General features: G+C 45.5%; 1 protein-coding gene across 1 annotated transcript in view; it reads left to right on the top strand.

Moving 5' to 3' along the window:
• BLMH (bleomycin hydrolase) overlaps positions 1-4,240 on the top strand; it is a 46,017-nt gene extending 41,777 nt beyond the window's left edge. The window contains exon 12 of the mRNA XM_054459892.2: positions 3,274-4,240. Within this exon, the coding sequence (XP_054315867.1) occupies positions 3,274-3,425 (152 nt within the window). The 3' untranslated portion in view covers positions 3,426-4,240. The remainder of the gene's footprint in view (positions 1-3,273) is intronic.
• Positions 4,241-15,377: the final 11,137 nt, after the last annotated feature.

Below are 15,377 nucleotides of genomic sequence, written 5' to 3'. Positions count from 1 at the left end.
TTTTTTTTTGGTATTTTTTGTGGGGATGGGGTTTCGCCATGTTGCCCGGGCTGGTCATGAACAACTGGGCTCAAGCAATCCACCGGCCTCGGCCTCCTAAAGTGCTGAGATCATAGGTGTGAGCCACTGCACCTGGCCTCCAGAGTGTTTTTGAGGGTAAACGTATGCTATACCACGTCAGGATGATCTGTCTGTGACTTCTGTCAGGTGAAAAACAGGATTGGGCATAGATGACTTCACCAAATCAATTGTGTTTTCAGGTTAAATAATGCCCTTTGTCACACCTTTTAGCATACAAAATTAGACTTACCACTATTGTTGCCTTTTAATTATTTAATCCAGTCTTGCCTCAAGAGCAGCAGTTCTCAAAGTGTGATCTTTGAGTCCCTAGGGTCCTTTCAGGGGGTGTGCAGGGTCTGCCCTTGAGCAACATATCTGTGTGAGGCTGGATTTCCTTCATCTTCTTCAAGCAGAACAACATACTGCAACAGATTAAACACAGATGCAGATACAGGAATTCAGCTGTCTTCTACAAATCTAGACATTAAAATGTAAAACAATGCCACTTTTCTGACTAAAAATTTTTTTTACAGAATGTATTTTTTCCTTAAAATATATTGTTTATATATATTTTTCATACTTATTTTTAAATGAATTAATATTTTTAACTTTCTGTTTTAGTTTCTGATATAGTAAATAATGATAGATATTAGTCCACATAAAGAATGTTTTCAGTCCTTAATAATTTTAAGAATGTAAAGGGCAGGGCTTGAGGCCAAGAGGCTTGAGAACTGCTGCACTAGGGGACCCTCTTGGTAGAAACACCTACTTTTCCTTTCCCTTGGTCCTGTGTAGTGGGAAATGGTATAGCACAGGCCTAGGTTTATACAAACTTTCAGAGAAAAATGGCTCCAGTATTTACTATAAAACAAGTATCAGATACAGTCAGATGACAGTCGTGGTGCTGATGGCCGTTGCTAGTCCGGGAGTCCCCATTTCTCTTGATTCAGTACACATCGTTTGCTCTGTGTTCTGTCTGTGGCCCAGCAGCCCATTCTTGTTTTAAATATACGGACTTCAGTCTCTCACTTTAATTTTGCTCTTCTTATTAGCAACGGCTCGGGTAAAGCATTTTTTTCCCATTTAAGTTTTTTGGAGATCTGTTCCTGAAAGAACAGATTTGTTTTTGTTTTTTTAACTTTCAATAGTTTTTGGAGAACAGGTGGGTTTTCGTTACATGGATAAGTTCTTTAGTGGTGATTTCTGGGACTTTGGTGCACCCAGCACCTGAGCAGTGTACACTGGTATGTTGTCTTTGTTTTATCCCTCCACCCCTCCCACTCTTCCATCCTGAGTGCCCAAAGTCCATTATATCATTCTTAGGCCTTTGCATCCTCATAGCTTAGCTCCAACTTATGTAAGTGAGAACATACAATATTTGGTTTTCCATTCCTGAGTTACTTCATTTAGAATCATGGCCTCCAGCTCCATCCAAGTTGCTACAAAATACATTATTTTTTTCCTTTTTATGGCCGAATGTAATATTCCATGATGTATAAATGTCACATTTTCTTTATCCACTTGTTGGTTGATGGGTGCTTAGGTTGGTTCCATGTTTTTGCAGTTGTGAATTGTGCTGCTATAAGCATGCGTGTGCATGTATCTTTTTCATTTAGTGACCTCTTTTCCTTTGGGTAGATACCCAGTAGAGGGATTGCTGGATCGAATGGTAGATCGTTAATTCTTTAAGGAATCTCCATACTGTTTTCCTTAGTGGTTGTACTAGTTTATATTCCCACCAGCAGTGTAAAAGTGTTCCCTTTTCACCACATCCACACCAACATCTATAATTTTTTTGCTTTTTAATTATGGCCATTCTTGCAGGAGTAAGGTGGTATCACATTGTGGTTTTAATTTGCATTTCTCTGATAATTAGTGATGTTGAGCATTTTTTCATGTTTGTTGGCTGTTTGTGTATCTTCTTTTTCAGATTGTCTGTTCATGTCCTTTGCCCATTTTTTGATGGGATTATTTGGTTTGTTTGTTTGTTTGTTTGTTTCTTGCTGATTTGTTTGAGTTCCTTGTAGACTCTGGGTGTGAGTCTTTTGTCAGATTCATAGTTTGCGAAGATTTTCTCCCACTCTGTGGGTTGTCTGTTTACACTGCTATTTCTCTTGCTGTGCAGAAGCCTTTTAGTTTAATTAGGTCCCATTTATTTATGTTTTTGTTGCATTTGCTTTTGGGGTCTTAGTCATGAATTCTTTGCCTAAGCCAATGTCTAGAAGAGTTTTTCCGATGTTATTTTCTAGAACTTGTTATTGGTTTCAGGTTTTAGGTTTCAGCCTTTGACCATCTTGAGTTGATTTTTGTGTAAGGTGAGAGATGAGGATCTGGTTTCTGAAGGGGAATTTGTGTTGGCCTAGTGGAGCCTGAGATGCAGGTTAATCCTCCTTATGGAAGGCAACGATTACTAGGATGGGTACCCGATGACACCACACTTTTTCTCTCAGCTGAGCTTTCAACCTTAAATGGGGCATTAGTGCCAGGGCACCTCTGTATAGTCCTAACCCACTGGAGAGGCCTTCCTAAGAAGAGCAGGTTGAACAGATGTCTCAGTCTTCTAGTTCTGCCTTATCCTCATCATAGATTTCCTCCTAGGAAAACAAGGACTGTTTGATCATTTGACTCCTACAGTATCATCTGCAAATAAGTGCATACCTAGGAATGATGACTTGGCCCCATCAGAATGCTCACAGCAGCCCACCTGGTTGTTGTAGGAGTGTGTGATAGAAAGGAATGGGGGAGAACAGCTATTGACACTGGTAGGGTAAGAAGGGAACTGGGGTGCTTGCCCTTCTGACCCTAGAGATTTATGCCCTAGGTGTGGCCGTATGAATGAGAAGTTTTTCTGCCTCCCTACTAGTATACAGGTCATCACTCACCATCACCAAGGCAGCGGAAGAAGAGAACATCAGTACAGGATCTGGTGTTAGCCTTAGGTCCAAGGCCCAGCTCCGAACCTCACCATGTGACCTGGGCACATCACCTAGTTACTCCAAGACCCGGTTTTCTAATTTTTCTAGAAATAGAGCCATGCCTGTCCTATCTGCTTCACAGAATTGCTAATAAGATTTAGATTAAATGAAATTACAGATGGGAAAGCTGAAAAATATGTATGAATATTAGTTTTGTAAAAGGTTTATCCTACAAAAAGGGTTTCTGCTCTTTGTCCCTTGCCCTCTGGACTCATAAGTCTTCTGTTCTTTTCTCCAGGTTACCTGTGCATGACAGATGAGTGGTTCTCTGAGTATGTCTACGAAGTGGTGGTGGACAGGAAGCATGTCCCTGAAGAGGTGCTAGCTGTGTTAGAGCAGGAACCCATCATCCTGCCAGCATGGGACCCCATGGGAGCTTTGGCTGAGTGATACTGCCCTCCAGCTCTTTCCTCCTTCCATGGAACCTGACGTAGCTGCAAAGGACAGATCCAGGGACTGAAGCCAAAGTTATGCAAGGGACTGTGTGTTGCCACAGGACACAGTCATATTTCCAGTCTCCACCAGGAACCTCTTCGGAAAGTGTGCTTTATGCTGAAACAGAATACTGTTAAAGAAAAAAAAAAGGGGGAGGAAGATCAGGTCATACTATCTACTCTCCTCATCTCTAACAGCTCAGGATCTCTTAGCATTTTAATTAGATGTAATTGTTTGTCTATAACTGTCAAAAAGTTTGGTTCTGTGTCTGTGTTTTAATAAGACAAGAGAGGACGAGCAATTGAGGTATATGGAGAGAAAACAGACCTAATGCTCCTTGTTCCTAGAGTAGAGTGGAGGGAGGGTGGCCTAAGAGTTGAGCTCTCGGAACTGCATGCTGCTGGACAGTATCACTGTCTTTCCTAGATGGCAGTCACTGAATTCCATTTTTTCAAGGTAATTTCTTGTGCCTCTAATAGCCCAAGAATGGGAGGTTGATCAGATCTGACATGATTCCTTCCTGTTCTGAACTGTGGGGTGCACGTCTCTGCTTGAGTCAGGTTTGAGTAGAGGCTTAGAGACAGTTGGGTGAGAACAACCAAAATCTTATCGTGGTCTCAGTTATAATCATTAGGGGGAGCTCTAGCCAAATGGTTTAACTTCTGCCTTTGGAACTGGGGATTGGGTGGGCAGGAAAAGGTGATATCCATTCTTTCTGATAACTAGATGGTGCTGAGAAGCTTTTGAATAAAAACTTTGCTAAATGAGAATAAGCTGATTTATGTGGTCTGTCTAAGAAGTGTTTGTTTAACTACAAAAGAAAGCAGCCAGGTGGCTCATGTTCTTGAAAGTGAAAAAACAGAAAAAGGGCTTCCCTCTTCAGCTTCTCTGCAAGATGTGTGCTGTTTCCTAGACTGCCGATTCTCACTGGCATCTGCAAAGGGCTTCCAAGCGCCTATTTAAGAAGGACTGTTCCCCTACCACGTAAATGTTCTACCCAGATCCAGGGTCCCTACAAGGGTGGGGAGTGAGGCTCTGTTGGGTCCAGCCTTAGAATAGGTCAGTAAGTTATCTTACTGAGGTTGGCCCACCCTTTCAAGAACAAGGGTGAAATAGAAAACATTTTCACAAAAAAAACTGAGTTTGCCCCAACAGAAGGGAAGTGATCAGTATAGAAGGGTTGAAATGTATCAAGGAATGCAGAATAAAGAACATGATTGTTATGTGGATCAGCTACACAAAAAGCAACTGTAGATGAGTCTTACAGGGTTGGAAAAAAGTAAAACTAAAAATCCATGAAGGTAGCAGATAACTAGGGAGGGGAGGTAATTGGAATGAACATACTTTGAGATCCTTGTGTCTTTCAGGAAGAAGATAAATACATTGTTTAACTTCAGACTTTGGTATGTAAACCTGTGCCAAAAACTTCTATAGTATCTACTAAAAATAAGCAGAGGATACAGTTTCCGATCAAGAATAAATAGGATGGAAAAATGCAATCAGTCAAGAAGACAAGATAAAGAAAGAAAAGGCAGGACAAATACAGCATCCAAAATAAGATAGTAGAGAGAAATCTAAATGTGCCAATAATTATTATGTAAATGGACTAAATGTTGCAGAAAAAAAAAAAAGCCAAACTGTATTTTTAAAAGAAATCCAGCCATATGTGATGACAAGAGAGAGACACAGGCAACCTAGAATATAAGAAAGGATGGAAAAGATACATCAGGCAGATACTAACCAAAATAAAACTGAGAAGTTATACTCATAACCCACAAAATTAAGGCCACTCCAAATAACGAAACAGACTGTCTAATTCCAGGGTATGCTATTTGCAGAAACTGTAATGTGAATGTCCTCCCTGGAGCTGTGGAACACCACAGCCCTGGAAATAGGCTTTAAGACAAAAAGCATTACTACAGATAGAACCACTACATAATGATATGCTTACCCAATTCTTCAGAAAAACATAAAGATTCTAAGTTATGCACCTAATAACATTGCCTCAAAATATGTAAAACAAAAACAGCTATATGGAAAAATAAGAAATCCAACATCATAGTGGGAGATTTTAATATACTTCACATAGACCAAGCAACAAAAAATTCAGGTAAGTATATAAGAGATTTAAACATTTAGCAAGTTTGGTAAAATGGACACGTTTAGAAGACCACATCTTCATCCTGAAAGCACAGATGTGTGGAAACTAATGACCAAGCATAAACCTGTTAAAAAAAAAAAATGCATCTAACAACTGCACATTCATTTTGATCACATATGGAACTTTTTCAAAAAGCGACCACATACTGGACAGTAGAGTCAACCTCAACAAATTTGAAAGGGTTGTTACCACGTAGCCCACACTCCAGCCACAGTGCAATTAAGTTAGAAACCAAAATTAAAAGATTACAAGATGATCTCTGTATGTTTGGAAATTAACTCATGGGTCCAACAAGAAATCATGAAGGAAATTTAACCTGAACAATAATAAAAATGTCAAAACGAGGGATGCAGCTGCAACAGTAATTTAAAGTTTTTACAGCATTAAATTATTACATTAATGTATTAAGATTATAGAATTTTAATTAGTTCTGAATAATAGAATGTAAATTCTAAATCTAAATATAAAAATTATACTAGGATGTAATAAAGGCTGAAAATTGAGCTAAACATCTGTTTCAAGAAATTAGAACAGCAAACTAAACCTAAAGGAAGTAGATATACACAGAAATTAAGCATAGCATCAACAAAGCCAGAAGTTGTTCCTTTAAAGAAAAATTGACAAATACTAATTTTTTTAAGTACACAGGGAATTAAAAGGATATTATAGATGCTGCAAATATTAGAAAAATAGAAGATACTCTCAACTTTCTCAAAAGCAACAGTAAAGGGATTTGTTTAGAAAACAAATCCACAAGCTCGGGAAGACCAGGAGAGGAGTCAATGAAATATTTGAACCCAGAAAGCAGATGGAGACCTTGGAAGATTTAGCAGAGCTGAAAAAGTTGAATCTCACTGAGCCAGTGGTGGAGAAAGCCAGTGATAAGCAAATCAATTTACAGTGCATAATCCCCCGAAAAGCATAGATATGGTAGCAACAGAAAGCATTCTGGAATTGGGCATGAAGGGAGGGTTACCAAAGAGTTGAATGTCTGTGGGGTCCCCTTCCTATACCGACCAGCTTGGTGATGCCCTTCCTCCATTCATCAGCGCATTAGAGATTTCTTTTCTGGAGAGAAAAAGTGTGTAGTCTAGGCATCAGGTGAATCCCCTAAGTGAGCATTTACATTCTGAATCTTCTTGCCATTCTTGGCTGCTAGAACTCTAGTAGCCAGGAAATTGCAAGTCTTCTCAGGAGCAACTTGATTAGCTCAGTAGGCAAGACATAAAAAACGACTTTATGGCTTAAAGAATGATTTTATGAGGCTAGCATAACCCTGATAAGGATAGTGAAAAAAATACATGTAAACCTCACCCATAAACATAGATGCAAAAGTCCTAAACCAAGTGCAGCAGTATGTAAAAAAGATAATCTTCATTACCAAATACTTAATGAAAGCCACTTTTCAAATGAACTTAGGATCCAGAGGGGAGAAATGAAGCATGGTGGGTTTATCTTCTCTGCTAAAGATCAGGGAAATGGGCGGAAGTTGTAGCCGGAGGTCTCAGTTGGAAGAAGCTGCTAGTATTTGGGTGATGAATGAGGTAGGAAATGGGAAGGCATGGAGTTGTCTTTTGCTTTAACTCTGAATCATACAGTGTCACCGGGGAGAGCTTCATGACTCTGGCCTCTGGGAAGTCCTGGCCTGAGTAATGGTGACCCTACACGTCCAAGAAGCCAAGGCATGATAATGAGACATGCCTTCAGGATGTGGTGTGGCCCATCTGCTTGCTTTGGCTTGTCCTTAAAGAGCAACTTCATTCTAATTTGCTGTTGGCGGCACCAGGGCACTTGGACTTGAAGTCCCGTTCCTCTAGTGTGGTGTGGGTGAGCACCGTTGCCCACTGTGGTTCTAGTTAGTCATTTGTTAAGTTAGATACTTTTTAAAGTGATTCCAGATGAGCATGGTCATATTTAGGACAACTTGTTCAGAACCGTTGTTGATACTCATGAAGCCAATGCTTCCTTCTTGGGGTCTGTGACACAAATGGGTTGAAAACTAGGATTAAACTGGCCGGGTTTTTCTGTTTTTCTTTTTCAAACTCCAAATCCTTACACATTATTGCAGAGGGAAAGGAAATAGGGAGGGAATGTTCAATTCACAACAGCTGCAGCTATTTGGTCTTTGTTTGTTTTGTTTTTTCTTTTGAGTCTCATTCTGTCACCCAAGCTGGAGTGCAGAGTACAGTGGCGCGATCTCGGCTCACTGCAGCCTCCACTTCCTGGGTTCAAGCAATTCTCCCACCTTAGCCTCCAGAGTAGCCAGGATTACAGACATGCGCCACCACAGCTAATTTTTTTTTTTTTTTTTTTTTTTGTATTTTTAGTACGGACAAGGTTTCGCCATGTTGGCCAGGCTGGTCTTGAACTCCTGGCCTCAACTGATCTGCCCGCCTAGGCCTCCCAAAGTGCTGGTATTACAAGTGTGAGCCACTGCGTCCGGCTAGCTGTAGCTATTTGGAAAGAGGATTGTGTGCAGATGGGAAACCCTCCACATCATCTTTCCTGGATATTGTTTGAATACTCAGTGCTTTCCCTCTTGCTGACTCCTCTGGAAAAACTCTAGTTTGGTAGCACATCTTGAAGTGGACAGAATGAGTTCTGGAGCCATCTTTCAGGCTACCCCATGACAGCTGTTTGTTTTTTAAAAATCAGCTGCTGTGCAGAAGGCTAGGGCAGCCAAGGCAGGGTGGCTATTTGGTGGAGAGTATGGGAGGGTGCTTGACTTAGCATGGCAGCATCCCTGCATCTCACCTGGCGGAGACCTTATAGGTTAACCTAGTCCAAAATTCTCCAAAACGAGTAAGTCTTTTAAGTTCTATTTGCACACATTGACAGGAACACACAGCATCTCACTGTGGCCCCTTCCCACCTCTCCAGACTCGACTTACTCCCCTTGTTGTACACTCTGCTTCAGCCAACCACTGACCACCTCCCACCCTGTCCCGCACTTTGTCCCTCAGACACACCAAACTCATCTCCGCCTCCTTGCTGTTCCTCCTTGCTGTTTCTTCTACCTAAAGCTCTTCCCTCAGGTCTTTGCATGGCTGGCTTCTCATTCGGGTCACGCCTTCAGTGTCAAGGCCATCTCTGACCACCTTATCTAGGGAGGCAACTTCCTCCTCCTGCTGCCTCTGCCACCTCCATGCTGTTACGGGGTCTATTTTATTCACAGCACTTACCACTTTCTGGAGGTACTGATGTATTTATATGTGTATTGTCTGTTTTCCCCAAAGTCAGTTACTCCGTCAGCTCCCAGGGTCGGGAACTTTGTCCGGCTCGTGACTGTATTCTCAGTGCCTGGCTCATAGGAAATATAGGGTAGGCTGACACTGAGCACACCCTCCATTCTGACAGCTATAATTAACGAACAGTTTTTACATAGACCTGAAGTCAGCTTCACTATTACTTGCTCAGTAGGGACAAGTAGAACAAGAACAAAGCCCCCGGAGATCTTTGTATTTCAACATTTCACATTAAGGTCTCGATTTCATTTCATGCAGGTGCCTGGCAGTGGGGAGAATAGGTAGGGAGAGAACCACAGAGGCTTACCTGGCTTCCTCACTGCTTGAACCTTTTTTGTTTCAAATCAGCCCAACACAGCGGGAAGAGCAGGGCCTTTGGACTCAGATATGCTGGCCTTGCCACTTGGCAAGCATATAAGCGCCTACACCTGGCAAGTCTGTATAAATGTGGAGAAGCTGCTTAATCTCTCTCAGCCTCCATTTCCATGCTTCCTTTGTTGAAAAACAATATTAAAATTTATTCACTTTGTGAGGTCGAGGTGGGCAGATCACGAGGTCAAGAGATCGAGACCATCTGGCCAACATGGTGAAACCTTGTCTCTACTAAAAATAAAAAAATTAGCCGGGCGTGGTGGTGGGCACCTGTAGTCCCAGCTACTCAGGAGGCTGAGGTAGGAGAACTGCTTGAACCCAGGAGGCGGAGGTTGCAGTGAGCCAAGATCACGCCACTGCACTTCAGCCTGGATGACAAAGCGAGACTCCACCTCAAAAAAAAAAAAAAAAAAAATATTAAATATGAGAACTCAGCCTGAAACCTGGCTGAGGAAAACTGTATTTTTTGATAACATATATAGTTATCCAAAAATAATAATACCAGTTTATATTGCATATTTCCCATATGGTAGAAAAAGGACAGAAGATAATGCATATAAGGTGCCTAGCAGAGGCTCAATAAATGGCAGCTTTTATTAAAAACAGTTCTCATGGAGATTCTTCAATGTGTCCAGTGTTGTGGGAGCCCCTCTGGGAGTTAAAACAATTCCTTTCTCTCCAACCAAATTTGTCATTTACTTGGGAAAATAACATGTTTATGCATGAACCAGTTGAAACAGAAGGTGATTTTATATGAGAGAGGTCTTCCAGTAAACTCCATAATAATTGTGAAAGGGCTTGAAGTTGGAGAAGGTAACGTGCTGACTTGTTTTAAAGTAACTTCAACACACAGTGAACACAGACGTCAAGGGTGAGGGTGATCAGCTCACCAAGAAGAAACTAAGGGAAGCCCTTCCTAGATGGAGAGGCACAAGTTACCCTGAAGTTTGCTGAGAGGAAGAAGAGCCAAAGAGAGGGTGAGTGTCATATAAACTTGAGCAGGAGAAAGAAAAATGGAAATGGGATACAAGAGAGAGGATTGGCTTCAGGAGCTGGGAGCAGAGGGCTTGAGTTCTAAGAGTAGGTCTAGCTCTTTGATTAGATCTTGAGCAAAGCCTTGGACTTCACCTCTTGGCTCCCAGCATCTTTGCTAATAAATAGGAAAAAAAAAATGTCCTCCTTAAGTGAACAGCACTGGTGATGTGTAATGTGGCACCATTTGGTGGGTAGTGCATCTGGTGTAACATGGAGCTGAACTCCTTTGAACTCCCTAGGGCTCCTCCCTCCTTTGTGAGAAGCTTGAGGCCCCTTAGAACATCTTCTTTTTTTTCCTTCCCCTCTTTTCTTTCTTTTCCCTCCCTTCTACCCTTACCCCTTTCTTTGCCTTTTATAATTAAAAAATGCTTTTCTGAAAAAGTTTCATAAAAATATCACCTGCACATGGCAAATATTTAAATAGTATAGCAGGGTAGACATTGACAAAGGGGGTTTCCCTCCACCGTAATGTCCTCTGCCTCCAAGGCACCTACTGTTCCCTGTCTCTTCTGTGTGCTTACAGATTTCAATACACATATCAGCCCCCACGCCTTGCCCTCAACAATTTGGAGTAACACCTATTCTATGCATTATTTTTTCCTCCATTTACAATAAATCTTGAGAACTTCCCCAGATCAGCCCATAGAAAACTGCCTTACTCTTTTTACCTGCTGCATGGTATTCCATTGGTGGATATGCCACTGGGGCCCTGGTTTTATGATACTAAGTCTGATAAGACTCAGAGGCATTTTCCTAGCCCCTCATTGCTGGTGTGTAGATTTATGGAGCCTGCTGTGCGCTCACACAGTGATAGGTGTTGAGGCGTGGAGAGAGGCAGCACCCTGTCCCTTGGGAACCCAGAGCCTGGGAAATTTGGAGAGGGACCAAGGTGCTCCAACAGCTGTATGTGTACAGGGCGGTGGGGCCCTCCCTGGTTCTCTGTGCTTCTGGCGTCAACATCTCCACCAAGGTGGAAGGGAAAAACAGCTGCACTCCTGGCTGATGAAGTCAGGGAAGGGAATCCCCTAGGGAGGAAGTAGAAATCATAAACCCTTCAGGAAGGAGACCACCACTTCTCCTGCTGCCCTCCTCCCGCTCCCCTCCGACCTGCCTAGTTTATAAGACAGAAGATAAGGAAAAAAGCAAAAAGTCGAAAAAAAAAACAGAAGTAAGATAAATAGCCAGACGACCTTGGTGCCACCACCCGGCCCTGGTGGTTAAAAAATAATAATAATAGGCCGGGCGTGGTGACTCATGCCTGTAATCCCAGCACTTTGGGAGGCCGAGGTGGGTGGATCACAAGGTCAGGAGATTGAGACCATCCTGGCTAACAAGGTGAAACCCAGTCTCTACTAAAAATACAAAAATTAGCTGGGCATGGTGGTGGGTGCCTGTAGTCCCAGCTACTCGGGAGGCTGAGACAGGGGAATGGCATGAACCCAGGAGGAGGAGCTTGCAGTGAGCCGAGATTGTGCCACTACACTCCAGCCTGGGCAACAGAGCAAGACTCTGTCTCAAAAAAAAAAAAAAATAAAATAATAATAATAATATCAACCCCTTACCTAAACTACTCGTGTTATCTGTAAATTCCAGACATTGTATGAGGAAGCATTGCAAAAGTTTCTGTTCTGTTAGCTGATGCATGTAGCCCCCAGTCATGTTCTCCATGCTTGCTCGATCTATCACGACCCTTTCACGTGTACCCCTTAGAGTGGTAAACCCTTAAAAGGGCCAGGAATTTCTTTTTCAAGGAGCTCAGTTCTTGAGACATGAGTCCGCGGATGCTCTCGGCCGAATAAAGCCACTTCCTTCTTCAACCTGGCATCTGAGGGGTTTTGTCTGAGGCTCGTCCTGCTGCACCGTGGCTCAAAGAGATTGCAGATAGATCGTGGGGTAGTCACAGTATCTGTAAAGTCTGGGGTGTCACCTACACCCTGACTTCTCCTCATGTGTGAGTATCCTTCAAGCTGGGCCTTTCCACATCAGCCACTCCTGCCTTTTCCCCTCTTTTAGAAAAAATTATCCGTGAAGTCTGAATATACAATGAGTTAAGCAGGGTTAGCAACGGAAACTTACATCAATGCTAATCTGACAAATACTTACTGATTTTAAACAATTATTACTGTGCCTCTCAATGGGGTTGTGGAAGCCCGTGGTGAAGACTGAGGGAATTAATTATGGGACTTAGATAGAAAGTGCTATAAAAGTCTTAGTTATTGTTACTGGCATTAGCATTTACCCAGCAAATGCTTCTGGGAGGGTTTGGGGTGCTATCATAGAGCGGGTGGTGTGGTGAGGCTGCTGCCGTAATACCTGACTGACAGATAATGGGAGTTCAAGTCAAGAGGATGGTGGGGCTGGGGAGAGGGAGGTGGGAGACCTGGTGATGGGGTGCTAGGAGGAGGGTTTAGCAAAGGCAGAAGGCTCTGGAGGAATGGGGGGAAGGAGCTGGGAAAAATGACCAATGACAAAATGAACCTACTTCCAAATGTTTCTGGCCTTTCTTAGGGCTGAAGCTGATCTGTTCCTCCCCCACACCCCCCGCACTCCCAAAAGGACCTTGCCTGGAGTTCCCTTTAGCTTGCTTCATCTGGATGGGGTGGGCCTGCTAGGGGCTCCCATGGAGACCTCTGTAGAGATGAGTCCAGGGTTCACAGTGGCAGCAAGTTCTGCCTTGGAGGTGCCACTGAACATGAATGTAGAGTCACCAAAACCATGCCAGGTCCCAGGAAAAACCGGGGGTGTTGGGGAGGCCCTGGTGGGAATGGAGCAAGATGACACTCTAAGGACTGAATATTGTCAGCATTTTCCTGGGCCTGAGAAAAAGCCCACAAGGAGGGGTGGGCCTCCTTTTTCCGTTATTGTATAAACAGGGCAGAGGCAGGACAGACAGACGGCACCAAGGGCTTCCGGAGGGAGAGCCTGGGATTCGCATGGTTCGGTCCTGGCTGGCTCAAAGACTCACTGCTGGTCTTTGAGACTTCCAGGAAGTGGGTTTTCTTGGTGGTGTTTGGGGCTGGGGCAGGTGTAAATATTTATGTGCTCCTTACCTCTTAAAGTGAAAGCCTATGTTTATTCTGAGCCCCAGAGCAGCTTCTAAGCCCCACTATTTCTGGGCTCAAGCAGGTGAACAAAGAAAAAGTATTGCTGTGCGATGATCGCCAGGCAGCCTCTTCCCAGCTGCCCAGGACCTGTCGCCCTTGACACCTCCATGGCTGTCCCTATACACCACCAGCACCAAGCTTCGCAGGTGCCTGCTGGGTTTCTGGCTTGCATCCCTTCCCTGCGGCCACCAACTGACGTCTGCATTCACATTCTAAGGAACCCATCTGTCCCAACCATCACGACACCCCCCTTACCCCCACTCTTAGCTGCAGCCCACGCAGGTCACAGCCATTAGATCCTTCCCCTGAAGCACTGCTTCCCTCCTGCCGCTCTCAGGGCTCCCTCCTGCCTTCCATGCCCAGGACAGGGCCTCCCGGCCTCCCCAGGTCTCTGGAGCAGAGGTTGTGCCTTCCTCATGTGGTCAGGCTCAGGCTGGGAAGGAGCGGCCCAGAGGTGGGGGGAGGCACGGGTGCAGGACTGCCTCTTCCCCGGTGGTGGACGCTGAAGCCTGTCCACCTGAATTGGAGGCGGGGAGGGGCAGTCGACTGACCACCAGGCAGGGGAGCAGGGCGCGGGCTCAGAGGGAGGGAGTGGGAGGCCGAGGGAGAAGAACAAGGTGCATGTGGCGATGAGTATCAGAAGGCAGAGCGGAGCTGCTCCAGAGAGGCTGGCTCTGTGGAGGTGAGGACCTGCAGGTGGGCCTGGCCTCTCTGTGGGATGGTGCCCAGGGCAGGAGGAAGAGAAACACCTGTTTAGAGACAGGGGGAGGGTCTGGGCCAGTTGTGTGCGGACTCTGCCTTGGAGGCAGGGGGAACCAGGGCGGGGCCGTCTGTGTAATTCTAATGTCATTTGCTAATGGTGGGTGCCCGCAGCCAGGGAGCAAGAGGGGAGGAGATGGGACCACCCGGCCAGAGAGAGGAGGGGTCGAAGGCCCCCTTGGAGGAAGGGCCCAGCGCACAGGGCCTGCAAGGAGTTGGCCCCTTCCCCACCCACAGCTGGGCAGTGCCCACCGAGATCATCCTCCCTACTTCACAGACAGAGACACAAAGGCCAGACAGCTTGAGGTTAAGGAGCTCGGCCAAGCCCACACCACCAGTACAGGGTGGGGGCCGGGATTTGACCCAGGTCCACAGGGTGCCCACTCTCTAGGCAGCACCCGCACAGAACAGGTCAGGGGCTGCACGCTGGGCAGGAATGCATCTTCGGCTAGAAAGAGTCTAGAAGGAAGGCCAGAAGTGGCGAGACTGCACAGTTAAGAAGTGCTAAAAAGTCACACTGGACAGACCTGGTCTTGGTGGCCAAGCGCTGAAGTCACCCCTGCAGCCGTCCTCCGCTTTGGCGCCTCTTCCCAGCGTCCCTGCCCCCCTCCTTTGGCCCTCCTGGAAACGGCACCTTGCGTTTTCTGTTGCCCTTGCCTATACAGCACAAACATGCTCATTTAAGAAGAAGTGGAACGTGGGAGGCAGCAGACAACTGTGTTCATCTGAAAGGAGGAGGCCCCATCCCCGTGCAGGCGCTGCCCCTGGGGATGAAATTCCCAAGCTTGTTGGGGATTCTCCCGCCTGGCGTTGCCGCTCTGAATGCCAGCACCTAACCCCCTAATGTCCCTGCTGCAGCCCTCCCAGCTTCCCCCCTGCACCCTCCCAGCAACTCCCTGTACCCCTCCTAGGATCGCCTCTGCATCCCCCATCATCCCCCCTGCACCCCTCGCGGCATCCCCCCTGCACCCCCCAGCATCCCCCCTGCAGCCCCCCAGCATCTCCCCTGCACCCCCCAGCATCCCCCTGCAGCCCCCCAGCATCTCCCCTGCACCCCCAGCATCCCCCCTGCAGCACCCCCAGCATCTCCCCTGCACCCCCAGCATCCCCCCTGCAGCCCTTCCAGCATCCCCCTGCACCCCTCCCAGGATCTCCCCTGTAACCCCCATTATCCCCCCTGAACCCCTCGCAGCATCCCCCCTGCACCCCCCAGCATCCCCCCCGCACCCCC

Source organism: Pongo pygmaeus, chromosome 19 (assembly GCF_028885625.2).
Source record: "Pongo pygmaeus isolate AG05252 chromosome 19, NHGRI_mPonPyg2-v2.0_pri, whole genome shotgun sequence".
Classification (NCBI taxonomy): Eukaryota; Metazoa; Chordata; class Mammalia; order Primates; family Hominidae; genus Pongo; species Pongo pygmaeus.
This window is presented reverse-complemented; position numbering and strand designations above follow the sequence as displayed.